The 16233-nt window shown below is 42.2% G+C and overlaps 1 protein-coding gene across 1 annotated transcript in view; it reads right to left on the bottom strand.

The window, feature by feature from the left end:
* Positions 1-16233, bottom strand: part of EXOC4 (exocyst complex component 4) — a 701469-nt gene that overhangs the window by 99542 nt on the left and 585694 nt on the right. The window contains exon 14 of the mRNA XM_066362739.1: positions 14202-14380. Within this exon, the coding sequence (XP_066218836.1) occupies positions 14202-14380 (179 nt within the window). The remainder of the gene's footprint in view (positions 1-14201; positions 14381-16233) is intronic.

Raw genomic sequence — 16233 nt, 5'->3', positions numbered from 1 at the left:
GTCCTCAGCATGCCCAAGGTGAGTACTTCCGGTTACAGGTGCAGATGTGCAGCCATTTATTCTGTTCCTTTCCCAGCCTGCCGCAGGTGATTCCCACAGGGATTTCTCATATAAAGAGAAGGGTCTTGGTCTTACTTAGAGAACAGCACTATACTAGGAGAGTGCCCAACATAACACCAGGAATAAAAGGTAAACACCTAAAAGTATGTATTAGAGACCAAGTCCAAAGCTTGGTTAAAATATATACATCTTTCAAAAATAATTCCTTTGGAACCACAGGTAGTTGAATTTTTTTTTTTAGACTTACAATACTTAATATTGATCTAAATACAGGAAGAGATACTGTTTTAACTGCCGTTTCTCCCCCAGGTGTTAGACTAATGACTTTATCATTTTCCGTTCAGGAAGTTTTTCATATAAAGACAATCTTTATATACAGAGACCTGGTTACACAGCTTATCATCACCTTTCCTGAGGTTCTATAATACAATAATTCCGATAATACCTGCTCTTGTCTTCTAATCACGTCAGGCTTCATAACATCTCATCTCTGCCATGACTATATGATTTAGAAGAATGAGGTTCCAAAGAGACAGAAAACACGCATATATTGAAAACTAAAAAGAATAAAACAAAGAAGAGAGGAGATCCCCAGTAGCAATTAAAATGCAACAGTCCGACACTGCATGTCCCGAAGCTCGTTAATACAGACATTTCCAATGACTTTAATCTTTAAGTGGTGATTGTTGAAGAAAAGAAATCAAGTTTGCGTTTCTTAAAAGACAAGAGGGAGGAAAATGACTTGTCATATCTGACTGGGTTGGAAATATAAAATCCAATTCTGTAGAAACAGAGATAAGGAAAGCACCGTGGAAGGACCATCAGCTTAGCAAACACTAAATAATGAACAACGCAGAGGATGTCTGGTGTGATAAAATACTCTATTAGGGGGACTGTTTTTAAATGAGTGATAATTGTGGCACATCCACAGTGAAAGGTTATTGAATTTTTATCTGCAGTGGGAAGCTTTAGACAGGCTTGCTGAAAAGTCACCTACAAATAGTACCTTCTTTAGATGAATTTGACCAAAAGGGGTTTTCAGGATGTCACATCTTTCTGACATTTACAGGATTTTTTTTTCTTTTTTTGCTTCCTCGAAGGATTTGATCAGAGACTCTTGGTTTCTAGAAAGACACTTAGGTTTTCACAAGTCTTATAGAAAAATCTTCATTATTCTTTCTTTCATAAAAATTGGATTGAGTTGTTAGTGAAGAACTCCAGTCAAACCTACCCAGGACTCAACAACCGGAGATCAAAGATGTTAGTACACAAAATTAGCTGCTATTATATTATATTAATAAGCAACACTGTACCTAATACATACCTGTACCTCATATGAAGGTCTTTCATATTTTTATTGTATAATTTATAATACTGGATATAATTACAGTATTGAAATTAGGTTAATAAAGTAAAAAAAAAAACTTTTCCCTAAATATATGACTAGAAAGTTTGGTTCCCCAGGAGACCCTTGGGGACAGGAGGGGACACGGCTTTTATACTTCAGTTTCTTTTTTTTTTTTTTTTTTTTAAATTTTTTTTTCTATTTATTCATTTTAGAGAGGAGAGGGAGAGACAGAGAGAGAGAGAGATAGAGAGAGAGAGAGGAGAGACAGAGAGAGAGAAGGGGGGGAGGAGCTGGAAGCATCAACTCCCATATGTGCCTTGACCATGCAAGCCCAGGGTTTCGAACCGGCGACCTCAGCATTTCCAGGTCGACGCTTTATCCACTGCGCCACCACAGGTCAGGCTACACTTCAGTTTCTTAAGTGGATGAAATGTCAAGATCGCTCCCCCTTCCAATCCCCCTAGAAAAGTGCATTCCGTGCCATTCATACTGAGGTCACAGGAGCAAGTTCAAGTTGCGGCTGCAATCTGCAAATCAGCTGAGGGCCAGTGTTATCTCGGTGGGGGAAACAGAGGCATGCTGGCTGGAGTCTGAGGCCCACTAGGAATGGGTAATTACGTTATCTTCCCGGGCACGATGCTCTGCATTCTGAGAATGATCAGCCTAAGTCTCCATGTTGTCACTGACTCATTTTGACCTTGGGCAAACGGCCAGAATTCTGTGTTTCCCGACCCCGCTTTGTAAAACTGAGAGAATAATGGCTGGCCTGTCACACAGCTTGAGGCAGGAATAAGGGGTTAAGAATTAATGATGACAAAGGTCCTTGAAAGTTTGAAACGCAATCTAAGTGTTGAGTGCCATTCCCATTCCCATGGCACCTCTGGGACTGTCACAGGCACGCACACGCATGCACACCACCCCTGTTACACTTTCCCACAGTCTCGGAATGGTCTTTGTGCACTATTGATTAATAACTAAGTGGACTGAAAGAGCATATCCCCTTTACATTGAGAACATTTTTCTAAATTCAATCCCACAAAGTGCTGGAGATTTCTTCCATTAAATTGAGGCCAATGCTCTCGCCTCTTTCTGCTTTCTCTAAGGAATGGCGTCACAGCCAAACTTAAGTCTCAAGGGTGAAGAAATGAAGAGACACACTTGATTTCTAGTAAGGAGTTCATTAAGTCATGGTTCACCCTCAGTAGTGGGCTTATTTGAGGGTTTAAAGCACCAACGAGCTGAGGGCTTGTCCACATAACAGCTTAGATTTAACAGCATGCTCGGTGCCTTCCGTTATGGTCCTCTCACTGCTTCTGTTTAGCAGACACCTCAGTCCCCTCATGTTTCTCATTTGAGTCCCCCCACCTTAGTAGCCACTCATCCTCGCTTGGGTGTGGCCTCGGGTCATTCTGCATTTCCACCATGTCGGTGGGCTGGCCCTGAGACTTCTGCATGACACCGTAGGGGCCTCTCTTGCTTTCCAACTTCTTCTGCCTCTCCCTTTCCCCAGTGATTTTCATTCCCATCTCCTCTTCTTGTTACCATCTTCTGGCTTTGTTTGAAGAGGTAATCATTCAATTGGAAGCTCCCAGCCACCACATTTAAGCATCCATGATATTATCATATTTTAATAAAATATTTCCCTTATGGATACAGATGTCGGCATTTTCAAAGAAAGAGCCACATAACTCTTCCTAGGCAGAGATGCAGAACTCTGTAATTACATTGAAGCGCCCACAGCACTACCTTCTGTGGCTCCATAATTGGGAATCAGCTCCTTGCAGAGGGAGGTGTGGTGCTGCTTTTTGATCAGTGCTCAGCACAGGACAATGAACTCTACGGATGACCAGCTGATTGACTGACAGGAAGGGAATTGTGTTTGGTTCTGGTATGTGTTTGAAGAACAAAAAGGTATTCTTTTGAGACTCAGCTGTGGTTTCTCAGGTGGGCAACTTGTAGACAGAGGTGACACCCAATGCAGACCTCACATACATTTAGAATCTCTGGCAGACTGACAGCCATGATTTACAAGGAATGTTCTGGAGCATCGATATGAACAGAGTTTTAAAAGTAACCATGGAGTTGAGATAAAAGGGAAGCCAAGAGAGGGAGAAGAAAGGTAAAGACCCGATGCCAGGGGAGGTGTGAGCTCCAGAGATAGGATGCAAAATAGTGACCCCAGGAACCCCATACTGAGTACCCACTGTGCATCACATAGAGCTAAGAATTCCAAGTTCCTCATTTCATTCAATGGTTACAGTAACCCAATGTTTCTATTCATAGGTAAAATGCCTGATTAGCTCAGAAAAGTTAAATAAATTAAATAATTGTTCTATGGTAACACAATAACTTGCCTGACTTGCCCCATGTAAGGTCAACTACCACTATATGCCCGCTAGAGTAAGGGATAAGTATGGGAAAGGCTCTATGAATTAAAAGAAGAAAGATGTTGAGAAAGAGGCAAAAATGACCACAGTTTATAAGCCATGTGAGAATATTCAATGAGAGGAAAAGAGAAAAAAAAGAGTAGAATAGAAATGTTTTAAAAGGGGACTAACTCTCGTGTATCAGTATTTACATTGTGCTAAAAGCAAAGGAACATGGGAACCCCATTGGTCAGCCTGCAGCCCGGCTGGTAGTGGTAGCGCACAGCACATCAATGCGGACGTGGAGCTGGGGGTCTTACAAGACGAGAGAATTACCAGCATTTCTGCTGCCAGTAGCAACATGGGTTTCGGGGGATTCCTAAGATCAGGTGAACACCCTGAGCACAGCGCCTTTCCACACAATTCTTCCTCTACTAAGATAAATTTCAATTAGCTTTTAAATAACAACAGAGTATAATGAAGACTGAAAATGAACAAAACTGAATCATCATAAAATTATCATCTGATGTTTTTATTTCTATACAACATGATCAGTTGTGAAAATATATTTGGATATCATTTTTAAAAGTGATAAAGGTTCAACAAAAATAGAAGTAGTGTCAGTTAGATAAGATCAAAACAAATTCAGAGTACGGACAAGATAGGACACCAGCGGTGACTTAATGTTCTTGGTAGACAATGTGGTCATGAAGTTAACCAATGGCAATGAACTTGGAAGGTATTGCCAGTAAAGGAAGAAGATTGACCAGGGTGAGGCCACAGGATGAGAGTCAGCTTTAAAAACATGACAACTAGGTTGACCAGGTGGTGGCGCTGTAGATAGAGTGTCAGACTGGGACGCAGCGGATACAGGTTTGAAACCCTGAGGTCTCCGGCTTGAGTGTGGGGTCACCAGCTTGAGCGTGGGATCATAGACATGACCTCGTGGTCGCTGGCTTGAGCCCAAGGTTGCTGGCTTGAGCAAGGGGTCATTTGGTCTGCTGGAGCCCTCCCCCCAGTGAAGGCACATATGAGAAAGCAATCAATGAACAATTAAGGTGCTGCAATGAAGACTTGATGCTTCTCAGCTCTCTCCCTTCCTGTCTGTCTGTCCCTACCAGTCTCTCTCTGTCTCTGTTTCTGTCACACACACACACACACACACACACACACACACACACACACACACACACAAAACAACAAAAGAAAAAAAACACATGACAACTGTAAAGCCAGTAGGCACGGCTGCCACTATCAAAGCAGCCGCCTGGCCCATGCAGGTTCGCATTGGATTCGGACAGTCGGTAAAGAAACAATGGAGCCAAAAACTGATAGGCCATTTTCTTTAATTCTAGCTTGCACCCGGTGGGCAAGTAAAAACACACACTGGGCTCCAAAACCCACTCACATTCAGTGCTCACAAAGCCACTGACTTATCCGAGTTTCCTAGAATCAAAGGTTTCTAGCTCACCAGCCTTATTCTCCTCAGTTCCCCATCTCCTTCCTTATCCCAGATACAAACTCTGCACAAACTGGCATCTCACTCAGCACTCCGCCATCTTGGCTGCTTCTCCTGGCCTCCTCCATGTGGCCTTTCTCTGCTCTCTCATGCTAATCATCCCAGGAACCAAGAGAGCAAGGCTCCCTTTCTGCCCCTATTTTATAGTGTAGATTCAAAACCTTTAATCCAATATACAAAATAGGGAAGTCTCTAATACAAAGTCACCTCTCTGAGGCATGATTGGATTGTACCACCCCACATCAAAAAGGGTGGGAAAGGCTTAATCCCAAAACCAAGCCCCAGGCTACAAGGATTCTCAACACACATTAATATCACCTGGGCGACGGCCTCACATGGGCAGCGCTATTTTTAACAAAGTGAGCATAATATATTTTATCTGCCCAACAACAACTAATAAGGCCAAAAAATGATGATGGCACGGAAAGCCTAACCACGGAAAGATGATTAGAGACACTAAATATGTAGAGTAAGGCTGGGCAAATGTCCGAGGAGCCGTCCGATAACAGTCTACAAATATTTGAAACTTGTAAATACCAGAGCAGGAGAGGAATTACTATGCATGGAGTTTTAATTAAAAACAATCAGATGAAATTATGACAGGGAAAATTCTAGCTTAATGGGTTGACAGAAGCAAAGCTAAAACAGGACAATGTCTCATGAGATTGTGGCGAGGGACATTTTTAGTCTCATTTGTGTCAAGGCAGAAAAACAAATGGCGGAAGCAGGGGCTCTGCGTGCTAGCTTTCATTTCCCATTAGGGCAAAGCCCACGACAGTGAGCTCTGGTGTGGGAGAATTCATATCCCATCTTCTAGAAAATGTTACCTCATAGCAGTCAACACAGAAAGGTCTCCAAGTAGGGCACACAGCCAGGTACTAGGGGGATGTGCAGACACACCTGGACCTTTCCACCCTTATTTTCAATGATATGATTGATGTGCAAACACTTCCGCATTCATTCAATTGGCTTGGCCGTCAGCCTTCTGTGTTAAAAAGACACACGGGTTCTTTGTGCTCTTCTTACTTACTTGCTTTGGAAAGGGTAAGAGGGATGTTTTTTATTTTTAATCAGATTTGGAAGACAATTGGGCTCTCTGAAGACAGCTAAGCAGAAGGGTGCTGTTGTCTTGATTCTACTGTAGAATCAAAGATAACTCTAGGCCTGGTGTTCTTGTCCATAACAAGAGAAGTCATGTGAAGCCCAAGCGTTTGAGAACAGGAGAGCTGGCAAAATAACTACAAAGGCTTTCCCAAATATAAAGAGCTATCAGCATTAAGAAATTTGGGGTGAAGGGCTTTATATCAACCTTGGCTATTTGTTGAAATCGCCTGAGGAAGTGTTAAAAGCACAGGCGTAGCCCCCTAAGTCTGACCACAAACTCAGTTGCTGAATCTAATATAAGCCAAGACTGAGAACCAATCCTTTAGACAAGTGCTTTTTTAAATCTCTGATTTGATGGTTTGGGATGCCCAGGCCACACCTGGAACAACTAGATGAAAATCTCTGGGAGAGGGGCCCAGTTCAATCTCCCTGCCCCCAGCATTAGTATTTTTACAGCTCAGTTGAACACACTGATGTGTAGCAAAGTTGTGAAATGTTACTCTAAAACCCATTGCTCAGGAAGCAAGTTTCACTTGCAACATTGCACATGGGAACTTAATGACAAGGGATTAAAATAAGACCGTTTTTAGTGAACAAATTCAGGTAAATCTTTTCTTCTCAGCATGGCTTTGTCTGGGATTAATATGGTTGTGTCCATTTATCAAGGGCTGTTCACCACACCCAGCCACTGAGAAATAGCTACAGGCCCCCACCAAGTGGCTCAGGGCAGAAGAAACAGCTTCTCCTGGACAGAGCCTTTCAGACCCACAAGATTATAATCGATATCAACTGCATAATTGTTTTAGGTGGACAACAATTTTTTTAGCAGCTACTCAACTTGTCCAAACATTGTGCTTATAATAGATACATTTGTCATGTTAAAAAAAAATAAGTTACTAGAAAGATAAATAGACAAAAGCAATTTGTGGTGGGAAAGTGGAAAGTCGATCTAGAATTCAGAAGAAACTGTCTGTCTAGAGAAGATTACAAGAATTGGAGGCATAAAAATCAATCCCAGAACATCATCAGTGATAAGTCACAGTGATAGGAGTTATCCTTGATATGATGTGATGAGAATGTCACTTTATTTCTGTGGTTTTTCTTCCCGAAACCCATAAACCCAGTGTTGTCGTGAAAAGAGATCAGACAATCCCATACTAAAGGACATTATCTGAAATATCTGACTACTATGCCCCTAAATCGTCAAGGTCATCAAAGCAAGAAAAGCCTACAAACAGTCAGTCTAGATGAGCCTAAAAAGGCATAATGACTAAAGGAATTATGATGTCCTAGACGTGATCCTGGAACAGACAGAGGACATTAGGTAAGAACTAAGGAAATCTGGCCCTGGCCAGTTGGCTCAGTGGATGGAGTGTTGACCTGTCATATGAGCGTCCCAGGTTTGATTCCTGGTCAGGGCACCCAGGGGAGGTGACCATCTGCTTCTCTCCTCCTCTCTATCCACCTTCACTCCATCTTCCCCTCCCACAGCCAATGGCTCCCTTGGCTTGAGCATTGGACCCAGGTGCTGAGGCTAGCTTGTTGGAGCATTAGCCTCAGGTGCTAAAAATAGCTCAGATGATTCGAGCATTGGCCCCAGACGTGGGTTGCCGGGTGGATCCTGGTTGGGGCACATGTGGGAGTCTGCCTCACTATTTCCCCTTCTTTCATCTAAATAATAATGATGATGATGATGATGATGATAATGTATCAATATTGGTTCATTAGTTGTGATGAATGTAAGATGTTAACAATAGGGGGAAATGGGTATGAAATACACAAAAATTCGGTACTACCTTTGCAACTTTACTCTAAAACTATTCCAAAATAAAAAACTTTATTTTTTTAAAAAAGAAATCAATACTAGGGAGGCAGATAAGCATTCGTCAGTGAATTGAGGTGTGCAATTACATTAGCAGCTGTAATCTTTAAGAATTGTGAGGACAGTGTAATGATCGGCAAAGGGTCATTAATGCAGACTAGTTTGAACAAGCGAAAAGGGAAGCTGGAGTTATTTTATATTGGTTGACTGGATCTTCAGGCCAAAGGTCTTTACTATCCAGAGATGGCCAGGCAGGGGCCAGGGAATTGTTTTCACATACATTAAAGTACTTTATAGAGAAGATATTCAACACTTAATTTCTGAAGAACAGGACAAAGGAAAGAGGTTTAGAATGCAGCCAGGGGACTTTAATAAAAAATAGATAACCTCCTAGATGGTGAGGTTGCTTAAAGAGCAGAATATATAATCAGGGAAGTTTTAGAATCTCTAATCCTGGAGACTTTTGACAGAATCCCAAACAGAGAGGAGGCCCCCTGAGAAGCCAGTGCAGACAAAATGAGCCCAGAGCCCCCTTCCTGCTCTCTGTAGTCTATTTTTAAAAGCAACACATCCTTAAAACAAAAGGATAAAATACAAAAGAAAATCATTAGTGTTCAAATTGAATCCACTCTAACAATTGTTATGTAGGTCACATTTTGCTGAGAATTTTCTTTACTGTAACAGTTCAACTCAAAGTCTTTCTTTAGGATTTTAAAGAAAAGTAGGTGCTACAATGGACAGATGCCATTATGTGCCTTTATTACAAGGTTGAAGTTGTGATCTATGGGGAAAAGAAAATACATACAGTGCCCAAGCCATTCTTTTTCTTTTTAACTAAGTAAGAGCAGGGGAGGTAGAGACAGACTTCTGCATGCGCCCCAACCAGGATCCACCTGGCAAGCCCACTTGGGGGTGATGCTCTGCTGCTCAGCAACCAAGCTATATTTAGTGCCTGAGGCGGAGATCATGGAGCCTTTCTCAGCACTGAGGGCCAACTTTTTCAAGCCAGTCAAGCTATGACTGTGGGAGGCAGGAGGGGGATAGGGACAGGGCAATGGAGAGAGAGAGAGAGAGAGAGATGGGTAGAGAAGCAGATGGTCACTTCTCCTGTGTGCACTGACCGGGAATCAAACCTGGGACATCCACATGCTGGGCTACAAGCTGGGACATCCTCAGCTCTACTGCTGAGCAAACCAGCCAGGGCCATGCCCAAGCGTTAATGTTATCTTGCTTAGCTTTCTTGCACAGAAAGCATGTTTGCTAAAACAGATCCCGAACATAAAGGACTTCTAGAATTGGGAGTGGAGGACAGAGACTGAGGTGTGGGTGGGCAGAATGAGTCAGAAAACAAGGCATATACAAAGAGAACCAGAGGGATCCATGAGAGAGAAGGTCAGACCGGGTCAATTCAAATCCTCTCCAGGACTGTTTCTGGAGCTCTTGCCAAAAATGTCCTTTTTGTTTAGGATCAAATAATCCTGGGGCTGCTGGTGGTCAAGGATGTTGCTCTATGGAAAACCCTCATCTGAGATGGAAATAAAGAGAAAATACCAAGAGATAGAGAAAGAAAGAGAGAGTGAGCAGGTATGTAAACCTGTCTGTGACATGATGCTTTCTTGGCCAGCCTCTGGATCCAGCCACACCTGAAGCTGCCTGATTTACCAATTTTATGAATCAATGCATTCTTGTGTTCTCTTTCCTTCAACTGGTGACTATCATTGGAAAGAATCACAAAGTAGAACTGGTTTAGGGAAGACTCAGAGGGGACTATCGGAAGAAACTGGAGCAGAAACCACTGAAATGCAATTCTCTTCAGTATGACAGATCTTTGAGGTGGATGAGAATCCTATAATATGTGAAGAGATATTCTACTGTGAAAATAAGTTTCTGCCAACTTCCTCCACTCCATTCCATGAACAGCTTCTTAATGATAATATAGCCCATTGTTTGCCATACCAAACAGTTAACAAGATGCATAACAACAAATCAACCTGCCGTTTTTCTCTGAGCTCTTTCCCATCCTGGCTAACCATGAGTGCTGGACAAAAAGCTGGCATCTGCTTCCTGCTACCTAGCCCAGATTTAGAAAAACTTCTGTTCTGGTCATCAGGTTTACTTTTTAAAAGAACCAAAAGGGGCTGTTCATTATTCCCTTTCTAGAGTCACAATGACATGGATCAATCAAAGAAACTCATTATCTGAGAAGTCCCTGCTCTGTTCAAATTGTAAATATCAATGGACACCTCTCCTGGGACTCAAAGGACAGATTCGTGTGGGTGAGCTGGGCTTGTTAGAATAAACCTGGCTTGTGTGATGCTTTATTTACACAAAGACAGCATAAGTGGTGACTGCAGTTCACTTGGGTTTTACATGGATCCTCAGTATGCTGACAGTTATGGAAACCACTCTCTGGGTAGACTAATCACGCTGAGAGGAACTGGGAGGGTACATTTTACAACATGGAACTGAACACGTGAGACAAAGTCTTAGTGGGCATGGAAGAAGAGACTTTGTCAGAATAACACAGGTGATTAAAGACATGAATTAAATGGAAACTGTACTGAGTACCCTCGGTGACATGAACAACAGCTAAACTAACTGCGCAATTGCAAAGTTGAGCATAATTCTCTTTTTCCGGAAGCAGTTGCTGCCAGGTTAGCCTGTCTGGATCACTCAATGATTCGCAACAGAGGTTGTGTATTGTCTTGCCTTATGGAGCCCTTTTAGAACGGACAGGATAGAAATCTGGAATGCTGTGCTCCTGGAAATAGATATGGCATTATTAAATATTAGACAATGAGGGGTCACCAAATGGAAGGACATGGGCTCGCCATAGCTAAGAAACCCGAGCAGCCCCACATTTATAAGAATCAAAGGAAATCTTTAGGACAAGAGGAATTTGGTCCCTTTTCAGAGCTGTTTATTTTGCAATTAGCAAAAGGGAAATTAGCTATTTCTGACCATTTTTTTTAAAGGGTGGCACAAGGCGATAAAATAGATAACTCAGACTTCCGCTTGTGACAGATTTGCCTGATATGATGGGACCAGTTGAAGGTTGTTTCAGGATACCTACTCAGGCTGAGTCTGCTCAGATCCAATACTGTGCCCCAACTATCCCTAATAGGTGGATATATATTCTAGTTTTATAGATCCTGGCAATAAACATTGCTAATTTTACCAGCAGATAAAAAGTAATATTTTAAATACTAAACAGTAAAAAAATAAAATAAAAGTATAAGTGAAAAGTAATATTTTTAAAAACAATTTTATTTAGACAATTGTTTTTAATGGGGTGGTATTAGTCAACTAGAGCATATAGATTTAGAGAAAACATCTCTAGATCATTTTGACATTCAATTATGTTGTATACCCATCACCCAAAGTCAAATTGTCCTCCTTCACCCTTTATTTGGTTTTCTTTATGCCCCTCCCCTCCCATCAGCCCTCCCTCTCCTCCCTTCCCCTCCCCCTGGTGACCACTGCACTCTTGTACATGTCCATGAGTCTCAATTTTGTGTCCCACCTATGTACAGAATCATACAGTTCTTAGTTTTTTCTGATTTACTTATTCCACACAGTATAATGTTATCAAGGTCCATTCACGTTGTCGTAAACGATCCTATGTCATCATTTCTTATGGCTGAGTAATATTCCATAGTATATATGTACCACATTTTCTTTATTCAATCTTCTATTGAAGGGCTTTTTGGGTGTTTCCATGTCTTGGTCACCATGAACAAGCTGTGATGAACATGGGCTGCATGTGTCTTTATATACCAACGATTTTGAGCTTTGGGGGTATATACCCAGTAGAAGTATTGCTGAGTCATATTGTAGTTCTAATCTTAATTTTTTGAGGAACCACCATGTTTTCTTCCATAATGGTTACTACTTTACATTCCCACCAACCGTGAATGAGGGTTCCTTTTTCTTCACAGCCTCTCCAGCACTTGTTATTACCTATCTTGTTGATAATAGCTAATCTAACAGGGGTGAGGTGGTATCTCATTGTAGTTTTGATTTGCATTTCTCTAATAACTAATGAAGATGAGCATCTTTTCATATATCTGTTGGCCATCTGTATTTCTTCCTGGGAGAAGTATCTGTTCATGTTCTCTTCCCATTTTTTTTATTAGATTGTTTGCTTCTTTGTTGTTGAGTTTTGTGAGTTCTTTGGATATTAGCCCCTTATCTGAGCTGTTGTTCAAAAATGTCATCTCCCATTTAGTTGGCTGTCTGTTTGTTTTGTTGTCAGTTTCTTTTGCTGAGCAGAAGCTTCTTAGTCTGATGTAGTCCCATTCATTTATCTTTGCCTTCACTTCCCTTGCCTTTGGAGTCAAATTCATAAAATATTCTCTATGGCCAAGATCCATGAGTTTAGTACATATGTTTTCTTCTATGTATTTTATTATTTCATATTTTAAAGTAATATTTTAAGAAGATTTCTAAAACAGAGTATATGAGCTCACTCCAAAGCCCCTCTCCTGGCCCTGGCCGGTTGGCTCAGTGGTAGCGCATTGGCTTGGCGTGCGGGAGTCCCGGGTTCGATTCTCGGCCAGGGCACACAGGAGAAGCGCCCATCTGCTTCTCCACCCCCCCCCTCTCCTTTCTCTCTGTCTCTCTCTTCCCCTCCCGCAGCCGAGGCTCCATTGGAGCAAAGTTTGCCCGGGCGCTGAGTATGGCTCTGTGGCCTCTGCCTCAGGCGCTAGAATGGCTCTGATTGCGGCAGAGTGACGCCCCAGATGGGCAAAGCATCGCCCCCTGGTGAGCATGCCGGGTGGATCCCGGTCAGGTGCATGCGGGAGTCTGTCTGACTGCCTCCCCATTTCCAACTTAAGCAAAATACAAAAAATTAAAAAAACAAAAAACAAAAACAAAGCCCCCCTCCTTCCGTTGACCTTCAGGATAGATTGACAATCAGCATGACACCCTAAGTAGCATTCAAGGGCTCTTGGCTCTGCCTATGGGGCCTGAGTTCTGGAATAGCTCACCCCTGTGAATTTCAACTACACCTCTTCCACCTGTGTGCTGAAAACCAGTGCTAATCAAGTAATAATTACTTTTCAAAAGACAATCGTAAGCAACTTACTCTGAAGTTCACACTCCAAGTAATGTAAGCACTTTCCTTCGGATATTATTCTAACAGTTAACTGATGTCAAGTTCAGGGCTGATTTTGTTTCTTTCATGTTCTTGTTGGGTATTTTTTTTTTTTTTTTGCCTTTTCTACCCTTTTCCTACCTCTCCATTCATGCATTCCAATCTGCCCTCTCCTTTACTCCTTCCTGTCATTTTGTCTTTGCCTCTATTGTAACTGCCTAACACAAACTCCAGAACTAAGGCCTTTAAAAAGTATTTACTTTGTAGTTACTGAATACAGTTAATGTACCCTAAAGTTTTCAAATTATTTTTCTCTGCATCATTGGTTCTTGACAGAAAAAAAGAGTCTCACGTTTTTATTTCATATCCTATTCCTTAATTTCCTTGAAATCTATAATTATCTCTCAACCATCTCTTTTCCAAAATAATTGTTTTCTCATATTCTCTATTTCCTAGCATCTTAATCACTTCTATTGTTCTCTTTTTTTAGACACTTTTTCATTAACTTCGTATCAGTTAAAATGAAAACATTAGCTGTGCGCTAATCTCTGAGACACAGTGCCTACCCTGGAGAAGTTGTGAGGGGGACAGAAGTATGGCTTTTCCTTCACGAGATACAGTGGTTCAAGCTTTCATGCTTTTATGTTTCTAAAGTTTAATACCGAGCTATGTGAACACGGACCATTTTTGGCCTCCTATGCCCCATGTAGGAAAGCCAACATTACTTCCTGTTGCAGAATCACTAAGTCCCAGAGGCTCGACACGAGCAGAATTCTGGCTCTGTCAACTTGGACGTGCCTCCACGTGATGACACACATTTCAAACGAAAGTGCTCAGGCCAGTTCCTCAGTCATCCCCGCAAGAGCCCCCCACTAGTTACTCACTCTGGGATGTTGAAAGATTGGAGAAAGCTGACTTTGTTCGACCTGCTAACCATTCCAGGCTCTCGTGCATGTTGGCCAAGGCTTTGAGGTCACTGACGTCACGCAGGATGTCTTGCGAAGGGATTAATTTATCGCCCAGGTTCCCAATAAGGACTTCTGACTCCTTGCCGAAGGCTGCCCTGGAAAGCAAACCAGAAACACTTCACACACAGCAAGGAAAGGACGGGGGTGGGCAATACTTTTGAAGACATGCCTAGCACAATGTTTGTTACAGTCACTGTATTGCAGCAAGCTATTTTTCCTAGATTTAGTCTTATGAGAAAACTACCCTATACCTGCTTAAAATTACTCTGGCAGGAGAAAGAGCTCTTGGAAGGAGAAGGGAGTGACCCTGATGCTTGTATCTTCAACAGCAACCAGTACGGGCCTGACCCATTACCTCTTTCTCCTGCGATGGAGACTGGTCAACTTAGGGTGTTAAATATACACACTGTTTGAGAGTTGTTGAAAGAAATAAAACAACCAAGTGAATCTGGCAGCTAGAAAACGTTTTGAAGTGTTCAAAAGCAAAGAGGGTCCGGGCCCTTTAGGAAAGCCGACGATCGCTGAGATGGGTGACGGGTCTCATTCATTCATTCATTCATTCGCTCACTCATTTGCTTACTCTAAAAAGAGTCTGTGGCAAATCAACTAAGAAGCATTAAGGCGTTCCTTATTTGGCAAGAACATCCAGTAAAAATCAACCCTGGGATCCTTTCACTGATTGGAAAAATACAGTCAGGTGGATGTCACACAGAGCCCAGTGTCCTCACGATGTTTGCGGAGGGTTGGAAAGTCATGTTACACGGGGAGTTGGAGGGGACCCCAGAGACCGTGTGGCTCAGCCACTGCACAGGTGGGACAACGAAGGCTCGGAAGGTTACCTGCTTCGCCTCCAGGACACAGGCTGTCCAATTGCCACAGCTCTCTTTCTTTCAAAAGGACAGAGGACTGAAACGATTAGAAATGACTGAGGATGTTAGGGAGGAAAACTCCTGTCTTTTTGGGAAAGCGACGCCCAGGTGGGTAAGCATCGCTGAGGCTGGTGGGAGCCAGAATAAGTGCCTGGAGTTTTCCATAGAAGCCTCTCCCAGGGGTTTGAAACTCAAGACACCTTAAGTGAGCAAAAGCAAGGGCTTTATTTAAGTAGAACAACCAATATTAAGTTTCAAGCAGACAGTGATTAATAACTGCGACACCTATAGTCGGAGTGATGTGTAATTGACACAAGTATTTAGTATCCAGCACCAGGTCGACTCCCAATACTGGAAGAATGAGCTGCTATGAATTAAATGCTTTTAAAAGTGTTCACGCTACCAAATAGTGACTCATGATTAGGTTTGTTTCAACAGGTTACTCGGTTAAGAGAAAGTCATGATTGATGGAGCTGGATAAGTCACTGGCTATGGAGGCAGTACAGAGCAGTGGTCAGGACACAGAGACTTGAGTGCATATATAAACCTGACTTGGGGGTTTAGTAAAAGATCTTGGGGTGGGACCCGAACGTCTGCATTTCAAGCTAGTTTCAGGCTGCTTGTCTGGGAAGCATGCTTCCTTTGAGTAGGAAAGGCTATAGTATAGACCTCAAAGTTACGCCAACCTGGGTCTGAAGCCTGAATCTGCCACCTACTTGCTGTACGATGCAGCTGAGCATGCCTAGCTAGAGGTGATGGCACTGACCTCATATGAAGTATATTGGGGAAGTAGATAAGGTGACTTTTAAAATCTCTACTGGGAAAAAATATCAATAATGACAAGAGCAGAGAGAAGAGTGTAATAAGCCCCCATCCAGCCACTGCTCAGCTTTAAGCAGTGGTCGGATTCAAATAATCTAACAACCGGTTCTCTGCCCTAAAGGCTGTTTTAAGTATAAAATAATGATATACCGTAAGGTCGTTTATTATTTCATGCATTTAATATTTAAATAAGAACAATAAAAGAGGTACACAAAACTAGATTATGTTATAAGAGTTTTAAAACATTAATGAAAAAA

This window comes from Saccopteryx leptura, chromosome 2 (genome assembly GCF_036850995.1).
Source record: "Saccopteryx leptura isolate mSacLep1 chromosome 2, mSacLep1_pri_phased_curated, whole genome shotgun sequence".
Taxonomy (NCBI): Eukaryota; Metazoa; Chordata; class Mammalia; order Chiroptera; family Emballonuridae; genus Saccopteryx; species Saccopteryx leptura.
The sequence above is the reverse complement of the archived record's forward strand: the minus strand, read 5'-3'. Positions and strand labels throughout refer to the sequence as shown.